The sequence below is a fragment of the Rhipicephalus microplus genome, chromosome X, assembly GCF_043290135.1.
Source record: "Rhipicephalus microplus isolate Deutch F79 chromosome X, USDA_Rmic, whole genome shotgun sequence".
NCBI lineage: Eukaryota > Metazoa > Arthropoda > Arachnida > Ixodida > Ixodidae > Rhipicephalus > Rhipicephalus microplus.
Genome location: NC_134710.1, coordinates 463,983,125 through 463,999,283, shown reverse-complemented (window position 1 = coordinate 463,999,283; position 16,159 = coordinate 463,983,125). Strand labels below are relative to the sequence as shown.

General features: G+C 46.3%; 1 protein-coding gene across 7 annotated transcripts in view; it reads right to left on the bottom strand.

The window, feature by feature from the left end:
- The window catches only part of AspRS-m (aspartyl-tRNA synthetase, mitochondrial), a 382,875-nt gene that overhangs the window by 109,927 nt on the left and 256,789 nt on the right, over positions 1-16,159 (bottom strand). For all 7 annotated transcript variants that reach the window (XM_075880712.1, XM_075880709.1, XM_075880711.1 and 4 more), the window contains one exon: positions 5,384-5,463. In XM_075880712.1, the coding sequence (XP_075736827.1) occupies positions 5,384-5,463 (80 nt within the window). The remainder of the gene's footprint in view (positions 1-5,383; positions 5,464-16,159) is intronic.

Here is a 16,159-nt window from a genome sequence, read left to right as displayed (position 1 = left end):
ACATTTCCTGATTGACATACAGCTGGCGTCTTGCATTTGTTTATGACACTTGCAGTCACAGGCTTTAAGCTCACAAACGAACACGACACAGCAATAGAATTGTGCAAAACCATTATGCCCTGTTGTTCACCCTTACGCTAGTGCACAGCTGAAGCTCCCAAAATTATTATGGGCACCTGGCCATGGTAGACGTATATTGAAAGGGCTGACTCGCCAGTACAAGCAGCATTGAATTGAATGGTGCAGTACTATCAGTCTTCAAGTGTCCCTAATAACTGTGACAAGATACAGAAAGTTTTCACTTTGTGCAGATGCCCTGAAATCGATAACATCATAGACGAAATTTAGTAAGTTAAAATTTCCATCGAAGATTTAGTGGTGTCCTACTTGACAGTTGGGAGACGTACTAAATTTCCACCGTGAAAAATAACTTTTGCTTGACGTGAATGCTCATACGAGCGAGACATCAGCAGCCACACTTCGCAAGGCAACAAGCTATAATGAACACAGCTAAATCACACACGTGAAGGCATCCTACGAAAACTGGGGCTATGTTGCCATTATGTGATGGCAATGAAACTTAGAAGTACTTGTTGTTGGGCTAGTTGGTTCGTCATACTGTGGGTTAATACTAGACGCCTAGAGCACCACAGGAAGAAATAATCACAGAGAAAGAGCGTCTTTTCTGTGATTATTTCTTCCTGTGGTGCTTTAGGCGTCTAGAATTACCCCTCAGGATGGCAATGATGCTGTGTCTTACTCTTATATAAGAGGCTGTTACCAATGCCATTTCGGTTTCGTTTGTAAACTTTTGGGTAACATCATAAGATAAAAATCGCCACTCAAGCACTCCGTACAAATGGTTAACAAACAATAGCTGACACGTTCATCCCCAGTGTTTAGCAGAGGATTCAACGTAATGCTTTATTGAAGCTGTTCACAATTATTGATTGCATGTTGATGCTTCTTAATGAGGTTAGACACACATTTGGCTTGGGTTTACCACAGTGTTCACTTCTCATGCCGCACACAACCATCGCAGCCAAAGACAATGTGCCACCGGAGAAACTCTCGGCGAAAGCAGGCATTCGTCCCAGTGAACACGCTATCACAATCATCACATTGACACTGCTGTACCCGCAAGGTCGCTTGTTTGGTGTGCCGTTTTTGCAAGCGTTTGACATTGCGAGCTAACTCGGTGGCATTGTTTGCAAGATCCACCTGCCACTGGCACTTGCATTCCTGTTTGTGATTCAGCACGGCTTGGAACGATGGTGGATCATCAGTACACAGTTGCTGCCAGCACTCTGCCTCCCAGGCCTGTTTTTGTGCCCAGACTGCAGCATCGGCCCGGCTCATGCGAGCTTTCTCACGTTTCTGCTGTCAACCTTCTTGTAAAGTTGCCCACTGTTCGGGAGTTCATAGGATTCATTGGTTACCCATGAGTAAGCCTTCAGTAGAAACTCATGCGCTCGTACTTGGCACCATTACTGCGACGGGGTGACGTCACTCACAGAGCGGCCAATGGCGCATGTGCTTGGGCACGACCCTGAGAAAGACTTATCGTATTTACTCAAATATAGGCCGACACCAATTCTAAGTCAACCCCCTAAAGTCCAAAGCCAGGAAAAAAACTTACCTCGAATGTAGGCTGAACGAACAACGAGGATAGCATTCACAAAGACAAAAAACATTTATTAAACATGAAGATGAAACAAAGCAGTTGGTTGCTAATGCAAATAGCTTGAGACACAAGCAGCCTCTAGTCCTGTTGTGCATGTTTCTTTGACGTCGTATTTTTCACGCTGCTTCTAGTCCGATGGCGCGCTCATTCTGAGTCGTTGTCACTGCTTCCCTCATTGCTGACTTTTTTGTCGCTATCTTCAAATAGTGCGCAATCCTCGGTGTCATCAAGCGCATTGGAAATGCCGCGCTTCTCAAAAGAGCGCACAATAAAACTTTCAGGGTTGTCCCATGCTGCGGCCTCTCATGTAGCGCATATTTTTTTCATCTGCTCTGAAGTCCCACCCAGCTTAAACGTTGGACGATGACTCCGCAACTGGGCCAACTTTCCTTTTATAAGCGGCCACCACCTGTTTTGCACCATTGAACTATGCCAGACGCACACCTCTTAAAGCGAGACTCGAAATGACAAACGGCTCGCCTCAACACTCGCCACAAATATCAAAATGACGACCAGGTGTTGACTTGGCTACCGATGGCTATAATACCGTCTAGGTGGCACTAGTTCCTGTGACATCATTAATAATCTCTTGATCGGTCAGGAGACCACTCGTGGCAACACCATGATCAATCGCGATGTAGTCCTGAAAGGTCACATCTGTTGGAAGGACAGCATCGAAAGTCGGGCAGTCATCGTCGGTGGACTCGGCTGACACCTCCTCGATGCCATCGTCAGCTACTGCTGCATGCTCGGGCCTCACAAAACCGCTGCGCCGAAAACAGTTGGCGATGACTTGCGGCGGAGTCTTTTTCCACACGTGGGCGATGATGTGCACTGCACCGAGCAAGTCCACTTGATACAACTTTCCAGCTTCTGAGCATAGGATCATTCGCTCTAGCAGGTGCTGGCGGTACTTCGACTTCACGTAGTGAATGATACCCTGGTCCATAGGCTAAAAAGGAGACGTAGTGTTGGGCGGCAAAAAAACTACTCTGATGCTCTTCAGTTCGACTGTACAGTTATGGGCACTGCAGTTGTCAACAACCATAACTATCTTGCGGTCCTTCGACGTGAAGTGCCGGTCCAACTGCTGCAGCCAGCTGCGAAAAATGTCCGATGTCATCCATGCCTTCCTGCTCGCTGTGTACTCAAATGGAAGGCTTTTGACGTTCTTAAAACAACGTGGCTTAAGCGCCTTCCCGGCCACAAGTAGTGGCAAGCGCTCCGTGCCAGTCATATTGGCGGCAAGAAGCACAGTTATCCTTTGCTTGCACTTCTTGCCACCAATGCATGCGTCCCCTTTGAAAGTCACCGTCTTGTCGGGCAGAGCTCTGAAAAATAGAGCAGTTTCATCTGCATTGAACACGTCACGTGGTTCATATGGGGCGATGTGCTCCAGCAGCTTCACATTTCTCCACTTGGTGGTCACGCTTTCGTCAACACTGGCCTTTTCGTCGCACACACTCCTGAAGACAAGTTCGCGTCTCTCTCGAAACCTCGCAAACCCCCCTTCTGACGCTTTGAACGATTCAATGTTCATCATTGCAGCATACTTCTCACCTTGCGCCATAATGAGAGGTCCGCTCAAAGGCAGATGCGCGTTGCGACAGTCAGTAATCCACCGGAGCAAAGCTTCTTCGAGCTGGGGATGAGCTGTGGTTCGCAACCGCATTCTAGAGGCATGAAACTTTTCGCTTTCGAAGGCTTGTCGAATCTGTTGTTCATTTTTCATGTACGTTCCCAACGTGCTGCCCTTCACGTTGTACTTGGTCATAACCTGCTGTCGCGATTCGACGTTCTTCAGTGCTTCCAAAATTTCCACTTTAGTCGCCAAGTTCTTCACGTCGTAGTTCTGCCGTTTTTCTGGCGTTGCCATCACTGTAGCGCACGATGGTGGTGGCATGCAAATACGGTCACAATGGAAGAAAAACAAAACTCCGCAAGAAGAGATGGTTCCGACACGACAACACAAGGGAAAATGGCGTCGGAGGCGCTGAGTGGAGAAGAAAGAAGACGCCGACGTTCGGTGACGCTGCGATCGCCCCCACTAGTTGATGATGATGGCGATGCCACTCAGGTTTCGGTTTCACTCCAGTGGTGCCAGCGCTGCTTTATCACACTTTTGTGTAGCAGCAGCCGTCAGCATTTGTCTGAATTAAGCGGTGCGGAGCGGAATTCCGACGAAATAATGAAGGTTTGGTCCCATAGATTAACATGCACTTTGGCCGGGACCAATAGAGCCGTCCGAATTATACGAATTTCCGAATTAACGGGTGTCAAATTAACGAGCTTTTACTGTAACCCCAAATAACACTACTGCATGCAACTGAAAAATTTTACATGCGACTCTGCGAAAAAAAATTGGCCTTGTATCTGATGTTAATCTGCAAATGCCGCCGAAAGACGATAGCCTTGCGTGTGGAGAGAGTGAACAAAACATTTATTTGATGTTCTGTGCAAGAAATCGGTGAATGGTATTCTGGAAGTGCTGCGTTAGATTGCCTCGAGCGTGCAGCAGAGGCGAACGAGCGCATCAAGTCACGTCACACGTGAGACATGAGCGCTATCTGGCAGTTTTCTTAGAAAACGAAGAACGTGGCTCTCTGACATCTCAGAGGTGACAAGGTGTAAAACTCAAGGCGACGGGTAGGTCCCACCACCGTGTCGTCTTAGGAAAGTGTTGGAAACACTCGCCTTTTCGTGCTAGCATTGCATCGTCAGCACAGCGCCATAAGCCCTATGGTCCTTAGAACAACCTATGTATGCCTTTTCTAGTAAAAGGCGCACATACAGAATATATACGTGCTGATATGGTGCCTCAGATATACGCAATAATTGCTTTTTAATTGACAATCACACAAGTATGAACGCTAAACCTTGAGCAACATTGGTGGACGCTGCGGATGGGGTTGGTCCTTTAGGGTATCGGCTGGTTCATTCAGAGTATCCAGCACCGTTAAGCGTGAACAGACAAATGTACAGACACAAACAGACAGACAGACCAAAATTTTTAAGTCAAAGGTCCCCAAGAAAGACTATCATCTTTAACAAAAAAAGCCCAGACATGCCTCTTATAAGCATAACTGGCAACTCCGTTGGTGTCCCTATGAACAAAACCGACATCTGTTGAACGTGCCTGCAATTAACAAGTGAATAACGTGACAGTGCCAAAAAGTGTCCACATACACTACTGTAAAATCTCAGACAAGCCTCTCCCACCATCTGCATGGTGAAGGATAATTCGACAAGATGTGGAGGGGGGCACTCACTCAGTCATAGAATCAAAGTTGAAGATGGCAGTTGAAAAGCCACTATGAATAAAGAATCAACATTGTGCTTCTAATTAAATGCTTCACTGAATATGCATGCATTCACTGTTTTTATTTACGTTCACTGGGTGAATAAAAATAGGTTAAAACAGTGGTATTTTTGGAGAAGAGAGAGACAGCCTATTTTAAATTTTTCGAAGAAGGAAGAGGGATGCTCGCTCGAAATTTCACGGTATGCCACAACCACTCTACCATTGATTTCTGTTTATACTCATGGCACAGACAGTTCAAAGTCCCTATGTTTACATTTCAGGGTGTTTCTTGTTGCACTTTTGGCATTCACACTTTATGCATTCATGTTTTTGCAAATGATAACAGCCTGAGCTTAAGGGTAGCTACCGAGGCCGCAGTAGGAGGACGTCCAGCTCACCTTTAGTGGTTCCGTATGCAGCATATGGGCATCATCTGGGTGAGGTGCAGTGAATGGGTGATGATTGGACTTGACGGACCCTGTGTGCAAACAGCCACAGTCACTTCGCATACAAAGATACACAAAGAAGACAGCTCCTACAGAGAGTGATGGGACCCTGTAGGTAGCTTGCACGAATGTTGTAGCAGTGTTAGAGGCACTGGGAGAGAAAGAGGAACAAGTTTAAACTGTGTTAAAAATGCCTCCTCTACTATTTACATTTTTAACTAATGCTAGATGAACATTTGAATTCAGATGCAACAGTAACTCTGCATACAGTTCAATTCTATATCTAATATGTACCACACTTGTGCAGTGTTAGCCGTTAGGCGGACGCGGTACCACCGGCATAGCATGGGCGTCTAAGAGTTTGTAGCAATACAACCAGTAGACGATAAACCCAAACATCAACTCACTTTATTCTGCTTCGCATGAATGCATTACAGCTAGGAGGGAGTGCCATTCACTAACAGTAGCAACCTCTACGTCTCCCCCCCTTTTCACACGTTCGGCAGTCATAAAATTCAGACATTCCGATGGGACAATGCGTCGACGACTGCGCGTGCACACAAAACCATCACGACCCCCAACGCCACTATCACTTTCATCCCCCATCACCGCCACTAACACGATCACCAGCTTGTCCCGAGGCGCCCGTCGTCACGATGGTACTTGGAGGACCCTGAAAAGGGCGAGCTACTTGCGGCGGTGGCTCTGTTTCTTCTGACGAAGCTTGTGGTGGCAGTGATGCTGGAACAAACGGGACAAGGTGACACCTATTGTGCTGCAAGATACTGCCTTGTCCTGTCCCTATTATGTAGCTCCGGGGTCTCTGTGCTGAGCTTAACACTGTTCCCTTTATGTTTTCTGGCGGTACGCAGACTTGTCCTACAAGAAGCTGCATTTGAAGTCTAATCCAATGACCCCGATTGTAGCTCTCTTCCTGCTTTCTTTTGTAGGATGCGTTCCTCGACACTACTGCGTCTTTCAGGGGCCCGTTTGGATGCAGCAATTCTTCCTTCTTGAGGACTTTGGTCCTTAGCTGATGGTGCATCATGAGCTGAGCCTGGCTAAAAACGTTAAGGCCTGGGGTATTCCTGTAGCGCAGGAAAGCCATGCGAGGGTCTTTTGCCTGGGCGAAAAGGCTTTTGACCATCCTGACTATTTTCTCCACTTTCCCTTTCCACTGGGAGTAGCGAAGGTTGCTTGTCGTATAGACAAAGCCATACGAGGAAGCAAAGAATGTGAGATCTTGTGACGAGAATCATGGGCTACTATCAGACCGAATTCCCTAGATAGATAGATATGTGATGTTTAACGTCCCAAAACCACTATATGATTATGAGAGACGCCGTAGTGAAGGGCTCCGGAAATTTCGACCACCTGGGGTTCTTTAACGTGCACCCAAATCTGAGTACACGGGCCTACAACATTTCCGCCTCCATCGGAAATGCAGCCGCCGCAGCCGGGATTCCATGGCAGGAGAACATGCTCTTCAGAACATATACAACAACTTGCCTGGTTCTGCTCCTCAAGGTTATCACTTTTGGAAAGCTTGAGCAAAAATCAACCACCATGAAGAAAGTTTGCCCAACGTAGTGAAACAGGTCCATGCCGAGAAGCTACCATGGACGATCCGGGAGAAGTGTTGGTACAAGTGGGTAAGCAAAGTCAAATTAAACTCGTGTGACAGTGCATGTCTCGCAGTTGACTACTAGAGAGGTGATGTCATTGGAGATGCCAGGCCACCATACTTAATCTCGTGCCAAGGCTATGCTTCTGTTACAGCCTTCATGTCCCTCGTGAGGAGTGCCAAAACTGTAGACCAAATGAACAAGGGCATCACCAAACAGGTACTTTTGTGGAATATGCTGTCGCAAATCCGAACTTGATGAATCATCGAGGAATACTTGGAGATGCGCAACGGCATCTAAGGAGACGTGCTGAGCGTTTCCTCTGACACGGGCGCTCTCTTCGCCCATCAATCGTCAAAGTCCAAGTGAACAAGGAGTTATATCTCTCCCAAAAAGTACCTTCCTGGAGGGAACGGATTGATGCACCATCGGGTCCAAGACCCAAGTTGACAATGTGAACGTGCAGAGTAACACACAGAACGGAGCCCCCTCCTGCACCGAAGAGGGAGGGGACTGCAACCGACAACATTCATGTCAACAGCAGTGCAAGATCAAGCAGCTAGTCATCAAGAGCAGCAAAATGCCACTACTCACACTAAGCGGTTTCAAGATTGTGATAAGACCACGAGGAAGCCTCGAAGTGGCCACCAGTGGAACCGTGTGCCTCGCATCGGCTATTTAGCGCATGGCCGACGCACCGGTGCATGAAGCAGGGGAGGACACGATGTGCTCCAAACAACTACCAAAACATCGTCGTGAGCACACTCTATGCCTTTCACACTGATAACTAGACAGTTTCAAGTCATCACCATCGACGGCCGTCGCCACGAGGTTAATGCGTACGAGACGGCCCCCGACAACACAGTGAAAGGAAAAATCAAGGGCATCCCATTGGAAAAGAATACCAAGTTCATTCACACCAACATCGTTCTCGCACGCAACCCTCAAGACCTGGCAGCCAAATGGCTCTGTAATACCACGACCATCATTGTGGTGTTTGAAGGACCGCGAGTGCCTACTTACGTCAGGTACGGCAGCGCTCTCCTATGCTGCACCCTGTATTGCAAGCAAATCGACCTGTCTCACTGCTGCCAGAGAATTGGTGAACGCATGGACCTGTGCCTGAATCCCAAGGTCAAAGTGTGTCGTGATTGTGATACCCATTACTCAGGCCGCAACCACCAGTGTTCCCCCCAATGCAAGCTGTGCGGGGGAGCACACATTACGGCAGACCGTAACTACCGCATAAAGTACAAGACGCCCAACATTTTGACGAAGAGGCAATGGGAACAACCCAGAGCCACCAAGGACAGAAAGGCCATTGCCACCACCGATCCCGCCGTCAAGCCCTGCACAAGATCCAAGACCCCCAGTCAAAGCCACTCCCCATCTCATAGCTACACACCGGGACCCCGAAAGCAGCAGCAGCGTCGGGTTTGCAGCCACACATCTGGACGTACCCTAACGAGGGATGCCAAGACTACTGATTCGGTGCGCTTTGCAGATCCGGTCAAAGGGAACGTGCAACAAACGTGAAGGTTGGTGTTAAAACACACACTAAGACGGTGACGAAGACAGCTCAGTTAACACAAACGATACAAACCATGCTAAAGCAAATGAAATGCATGAGGGCACGGATTCCCGCAAAAGACGAAATCATACAAAAGCTCCTGTCTGCCGCTAACAGGGAGACTGGTTAACAGGCGATGCAGGATCACAAGAACTAATAAAGGAGGATGAGGTCAAAGGCCCTGACACTAAAGGCAGACCAGCTAACTCCCTTACAAAGGCAGTACGTCCGAAGCGTATGTGAGCAGCAAGAGGCGGTGCCCGACTTAAAGCACTTGAGGCTCGCTCGAGCCATTTCGAGGAAAGTATCACTGCGGCTATCATGCGTACGATTCAGCAGAGCTTGGAGAGCATTTATTTCAGATTATTTAGATTAGAAGCTGCCAACAACGCTCTGGTGACGTCGCATAGCGAAGCGGCGCCACACATGTAGCCCCACATAACCATGGCCCAACACTCTTTGAAACAAAAACACAATAAGGCAGTGGAACTGGAGAAGTACCGAAAGAAACGAATGTACTTACAAAAATACCTGAAAACGATCCCTGAATGCCCAGACGTCATCATACTGCAAAAGACAAACGGTCCCGTCAAATTTTCATGTTACCTACTATATATAACAGGCAAGGCGGAGAATCCTAACATCGCCACACTGGTCAAGCGAGAGCTCACATTTATCGAACACGACACCGAGGTCAACGGTATTGAAAACATCCTCGTAGAGCTAATTCCACTGCATAAGACGCCCGACAACATCATTGTATTCAACGTCTACAGCAGTCCCAAATGCCACAAACACCGCTCTTCCACGTCTCTTCCACCCAGCACTCGATATCGCTCAAAGACAACAACTCTTTGTTGGGAGTGACTTCAATGCAGTGCATATGGCGAGAGGTTACAAACCCGATCACTCAAAAGGCAGGCGTTTGTGGGCAACGATGCAACACGCCAGCGTCGAGTTGTTCACTGACCCAGTGGCACCAAATAGGCAGGGCAACAGCGTCAGCACCGATACAACACCGGACCTTATTTTTACGTGCTAACACTAAAAGTGACTTGGAGAAACACTATGCAAGGCTTGGATAGTGACCATTACATTATCTCTATAGAAGCAGAAGGCGGCCCACAGGAACACAATGCCGGAGACGAAATGAAGATCTCACTAATAGGGAACTACAACATAAAAATCGAGACAAGAAACAGGTTGAGGACATCAAAAACATAGAACAATAGATTGATCAACTTCAGCTGTACATCAAGCGGGTGACGGAAACAATGCTGTCAACAGCTGGGCTTGATAGAATAGACACTTGGTTGCTGCACATGTAAAAAGCCAAAGCCAACTGCAGCACCGCTGAAAACAACAAAGACACAATGGAAGACTGCGAAAACGCTTAGCACAGCTCAACAAAGAAATAGAAAAGCATGCGCTCAACCAGAAAAACAGCAACCGGAAAAGAAATGCGCGGAGATGGACAGTCAACTCACTATTAGTCGCACGTGGCAGATACTTAAGTACCTCATAGATCCTGCCAACACCAAGACTACACAGAGACAAGGCATATTAAAAATCATACACGCTTACAGGGGAATGGAGCAAGATTTTCTACGGGACGCAGAACTCTGTTGCATATCCCAAATGCCACCACAAGTATATCCGGACTACAAAGGAGAAAGCAACACCGTCCTAGATGCAAAATTCTCAATTGCCGAAATAAAGGGGGCCCTCGTCAAACTCAACACCAAGTCGGCCACAGGCCTCGATCGAATATCGAACAGGACACTGTGCAACCTTGATTACAGACCGCAATAGAAACTCACACATTATATTAACGAGTGTTGGGTGTGTAGAAAGTTACCCAAGATATAGAAGGAAGCACAGGTCATACTAATGGTGAACTCTGGCAAGAAATTGCAGCTGAAAAACCTGCGCCCTATCTCTCTCACATCATGTGTAGATAAACTGATGGATTATGCGTTTCTCAATAGACTAACAGATAACCTCGAGGACAACAACCTATTACCGCACACAATGATTGGGTTCAAAAGACATCTCTCCATACAGGACGCCCTTCTGCAATTGAAACATCAAATCATAAAAAATCCTGGGCGCTCGACGAGAGCCATCATCGGCCTGGACCTGTAGAAGGCCTTCGATAGCATTCCCCACGATGCCATATTGTGAAAATTGTAGAGAGGATCTTGTAATGCGAGTGTACAACTACATCCGAGACTTCCCAGCGAAAAGAACTACACGCATGCGAGTGCGACAACTAGAATAAATCAAATCAATATTGGAAGCTTGGGCACACCGCAGGGCTCAGTTATCTTGCTGATGCTCTTCAACCTCGTCCTGCTGGGGGTTACTCGAACTATTACACCACATTGATGGACTACACCACACACTATACGCAGATGATATTGCAATCTTGACAACAACTTGCAGTGACAAGAGATCGAGGATCGCTTACAGGCAACCATAGAATGCGTGAACACTATCTCGTGGGCACAGGACCTACCTGCTCGGCCAACAAATCTGAATGGCAGCTATATAAACCAGTCAGAAAGCGATGCCGACCAAAGGCATACGTCCCTTCAGAAAAACAGGAAATAAAATTAACAGCATCAAACGGCTCACCAATCCCAATGGTAAAGAAGATGCGAGTACTAGGGATGATTCAGCAGAACGGCGGCAATGGTGAAGCACTGCGAAAGATTATGGCAAAGGCCACCAGCACGATGCAACTTATTCGACGCATCACAAACAAACATATGGGCATGCGCGAAGGGCACGTAATATGACTCATACAAGCCTTTGTCATTTTACAAATAATGTACAGGGCACCGTTTCACAAAGGTACGGTTGCAAAAAAGACAAGCTTAGCGCCCTAATACCGAAGACGTACGAATTAACATTGGGACTAGTGCCTAGAGTCAGCACCAGCAAACTCCTAGAGCTAGGGTTGTAAACACTTTCAAGGAATTTATGGAGGTGCACGAACGTTCCCAAATTGAGCGCCTATCTAAGACCCGCCTAAGGCGACCCGTGCTAGAAAAACTTTGCCTCACATACTATACACAGCATGGCATTTAGGTCCGAATTCCATGACTGGTATGCGAGCAAGTATACATGCTCCCCATTGCCTCGCAAGATGCACCCCCCCCCACCATTCGGGACAGCGTAAAGCCAGAGCACAATGCATTACCCAAAGCTACTCCAACGACACAAAAGCGGTTCTCACCGATTCCACGCGTTATACCAACAGAAAAAGTTTCGTGGCAGTAGGTACCAGCTATTGCGGCAAATACATCATGGGCCTCACTGTAAACACGGCACACGCCAAAGCGGCTACAGCACTGGCCCTGACAGAGACCAAGGCCACATACGTGATTAGCGATTCGCAAACAGCAATTCCCAACTTTGCGAATGGGTGCATCTCGCAAGAGGCATTCCATATACTCCAGCGACATCCCATACATCCAGGAGAAAGCAATTATATGGACAGTCTAGTTTGGTTTTTTGCTGTTGCCGCCGTGATTAACCGTATATGTATACGTATCTATATACCTATATATATGAGCACTCAGGAAAAAAAAGCCGCCCGCACTCGGCGTCCAGCTTGTCGTGATGCGCCGACGCGCGCTTATTTCTCACGCCTACTATGCCCCGCGGAATGGGGGGGGGGGGGGTATGCTTGTGCACGCACCCTTATCCTTTGGTGGAGAGAATCGTGTGCCTCTAGCTTTCACTGGAATGATCACATTAGTTGCCAAGCCTACAAAGGTCACTTCCATATCTGCACAGGTCCCCTTTGTGAAAAGAGCACCCTTTTCATACACAGCGTGGTATAACTGGGACGCTTGTTAGTTTGTACTACTCACCTGTACTTGTGATTACGTCTCGTGCATCGTTTTTATTTAAACAGCGCGTTACGTGTCGAGCGGTAAACGTTTTTAGTTCACTCTCGTCCACTGTGTACGCTGCTTCCGGCTTTCATTTAACGATTTTTGTACTAAAGTCTGTATCACACGCCGCAATTATGAAATGTGTTCGGAACATTCAAATTTAGGCCCAATAGAAATAGTGCAATTCGGCTGGGGAATTTCACGAATTCGTATCTGTCGTGGTTTCGCATCACTGAGATTCCACTGTACCTTTAGATGAACACCTCTTAAACTCATTCGTAATAACATGGGGTAGTTTAGAAAAGCCTGGAGCGCACCGAGCTGCTTCTTTGTCAATGCGGCCAGATCATGCACAGAAATTTCGATTTTTGGCAGATTTTCATGAAAACCGTACAAACAGAAGAAACGGTCCAAATCCAGGAGTCTCCCAGCCAATTCGAGAGACTTGGCAAGCATGCGTTTAACACAGCGATGTTTTCCAGATTGTCGATATCACAACTTACGGTAGTGTACTCTTGACCTGCCTAGCTGGCGGCCCTTTACTGAGCTGCCTGCACAGGCTCTCTTTCTGAACTTCACCGCTAAAGGGGCGCTGAGCGCCGGTGGATGCATAGCAATGCAAGGGTTATTGCTGGTTGAAGAAGAGTTTCATCATGCATCGTATTTGAATGTAGAGCGTATTTCTAATCGTTTTATTTAATGGGACTGAGAATTTTCTTGTGCGTGTTAGTTGACATTTCAGTTCACTATTTTTCAAATAGAATCGCAAATCAGATAAAAACACATGTATCAGCCTGCAAAACTAGACAGAACGATTATATAGGCAGGTTGTAAAAAGTGCTGATCGCCAAATGTTTATTCAACTCATTATAGCAGGTATATGTGTACACAGTAGTAGACTTGTTACCTTTGGCGTACACCCAACTGACCTGCAGTTACCGTCTGGGCAAGAATTGACATTAGCGCACATAAAAGACAACTCAATAAAAATACAGTATTTTGCAGATGAATAATTTATTTCTTTTTGTCCCAAATGGCAAATGTAGATCCCAGGTACATGAAAAATCAATAACAGACACTCTGCAACTGTTTTGAAATGAAACAGCACTAGCGAGAGCAGTGACGAGTAAATTGTCACTGGCTTTTCAGACAGTGTATTCTGCTTCCTAAATGAAGCCTTTTCTGTCTATATATGTGCTGTGCTGCTTGAGCAGTAGCTTTTGTACAGCCTTTCTTGTATATCATATGTGCAGGCAATATGCAAGGTTTTTTTTTTCTTTTCTCAGTGAGCTGAAAGTGAATGTGCGAATTTTATGGAGGCGCGGGTTATATGCGCGAAAATACAGCCCTCGCGCATTGATGCAAAGCCGCCTTCTTTGCACTACTAAGCAGTGGTGCTGTGACGCCAACATGCACACCAAAGTTTGCCTATTACCTGCACCTTGAGTTCAGCTCCAATATTGCTGTATTTTTTGTGCATGTTATAGATGACAAAATACATTCTTACGGTATGTGGCCAAGCACATTCAATTTGGTGACAGTTTAATGCCAAAGATAATGTATCCACTTGCCGGGACCAAAGGACGAGTCATAATACCGTATATATTCACATAATGAACACTTTTCTCTGAAAAAATCGAAGCAAAAGCAAGGATTTCAATTTTTATGTGGGGCAAAGGTTACGAAATCTTTTTCGAAGATAAGCAAAAAAAAATGAATTACCACAAGAAAAGAAGTTCGGTAGCTTAACCTTTTGCAAGTGACATGTGTACGTACACTGTTTGGAAACAGCTTCTTGATTGCCCTTCACTTATTTTCGGTGTTTGATGGGGCTGCAAGCTGTCCTTGGGCCACCCAAGCACTCCATAAAAGCGTTTCGCAGCTAGCCAAAAATATCGTACAACCTGCACCTTGACTTCAGCTCCAAATTTTTTGCATACTTTGATCCCGTTACACGCGAGAAAATACGTTCACTCAATGTTCGGCCAGGTACGCCCGAGTAGGCGGGAGTTCGATGCATGCGCTTGCAGCGACAAAAAACGAGTCATAACCATCAGATCTTACCAAATTTTGTGGTCTATAGATGAAATTCCGCTACAACAAAATTTCCTCCAGAACGAAGTTTTTTACGCGTCCCGTCAATTTCATTGTAGCAGGGTTTGACTGTATAAATAATCACTGCACACTTCGCTTGACATAAGTTACATATCCTCCTGCTAAGAGAAGTTTAAGAGAAGGATGCAGCAGTCACGGTCATTGCCATCGTGTGAGCCACTGCTGCTGCTCACCGTTGGAAAGTGTGGTGGTGGTACCGAGATGCCACACATGGAAGATGCTGTGCAGACCATGTCAGTTGGCAGTCCATACAGTATTCAGTGAATTCTGTATACGAATTCTGCATAGAGATTAACGAACTTCTACAAAATCTCGCACTGACTGCTTATAGTTTCAATGTAAAATTATTTCACTACTATGTACTACAGAATACTGACCTTTTCAGAATAACGAGCACTAATTTAGTTCCATGTTATATAAACAATGCCTCAGTACTGCGGCCTCAGTACTGCGAACTCATGTTCTGAAATCCATCATGACCACCGGCGCGGTACGCATGCAGACGACACAGTGAACGGACGCCTCGCTTACCGGAAGACGCGCGACGATGCGGAGGCAAAAAAAAAAAGCGACTTTTTTTTTTCTTACTTTTCATTGAAAGGCCAATGCTGCAGGTTTAAAATAGCAGAAGCGACGGGCGAGGGCAACTTGGGAGGACGAGATCAGCGAGGCAGAGTGGGAGTTGCGGAGCAGGAAGCATGGGCGCAGAAAACCCGAGACAGCGAGGAAGCAGAAAACGAAACTTGGGGGATTTTCTTTTTTAGCTCTTTTTTTCTTCAGAAAAGGTGATGACAGCCAGGACGCTTCTGGTTTTTATCTTTGTCACTTCTACATGTGTTCTAGGAGGCTTTGTCAGTCTCATGGTTCTGGTCGCATTTGACGATCATGTACTGTGCGATGAAGGAACGACAACATAAGCAGAGCTGATGACAGAAGACATCCTTCAAACCATTCAATCAAGATGAAGATAGCGAGGATGGTGTGAACGATGTCGCGAACAATGAAGGTGCGACCTCATCACAACCTGAAGACTGTGATGAGGTCGTGAAGGTGCAGTTATGATGAATATTATACGGAAAGCACGCAGTTTCCTAGTGAAAAGGCCAAAGTGACCGAATCACACCACAGGAATGTGGATGAGCTAGAAGCCTTTGCGCTACAAAGTTTGTGCTGCACGCATAAAAAAAAAAAACAAATCACAGACTTATCTAGGTAACGTGAATTTTTTGATGTTCACGTGTGCATTTGTTTTTGCTCGTCAAAAACGAGTTCAAGGACTTACCATTGTAATGGTAAGTCATTTTGGTCGGTGGAAAATAAGTAATTATAGTTAATTTTCAAGGTTTCACTATAATGACCTTTCAAAATAATGAACAAATTGCCACAGCCCCCTAAAGTTCGTTTTACCAAGATTTCCTTGTATCATTGTTACAACGAATCTGCTTAACAGACATTTTGATACTGCATACTAAATGGAAGGCCATTTTATGAAAAAACGTCGACTTATAATCGG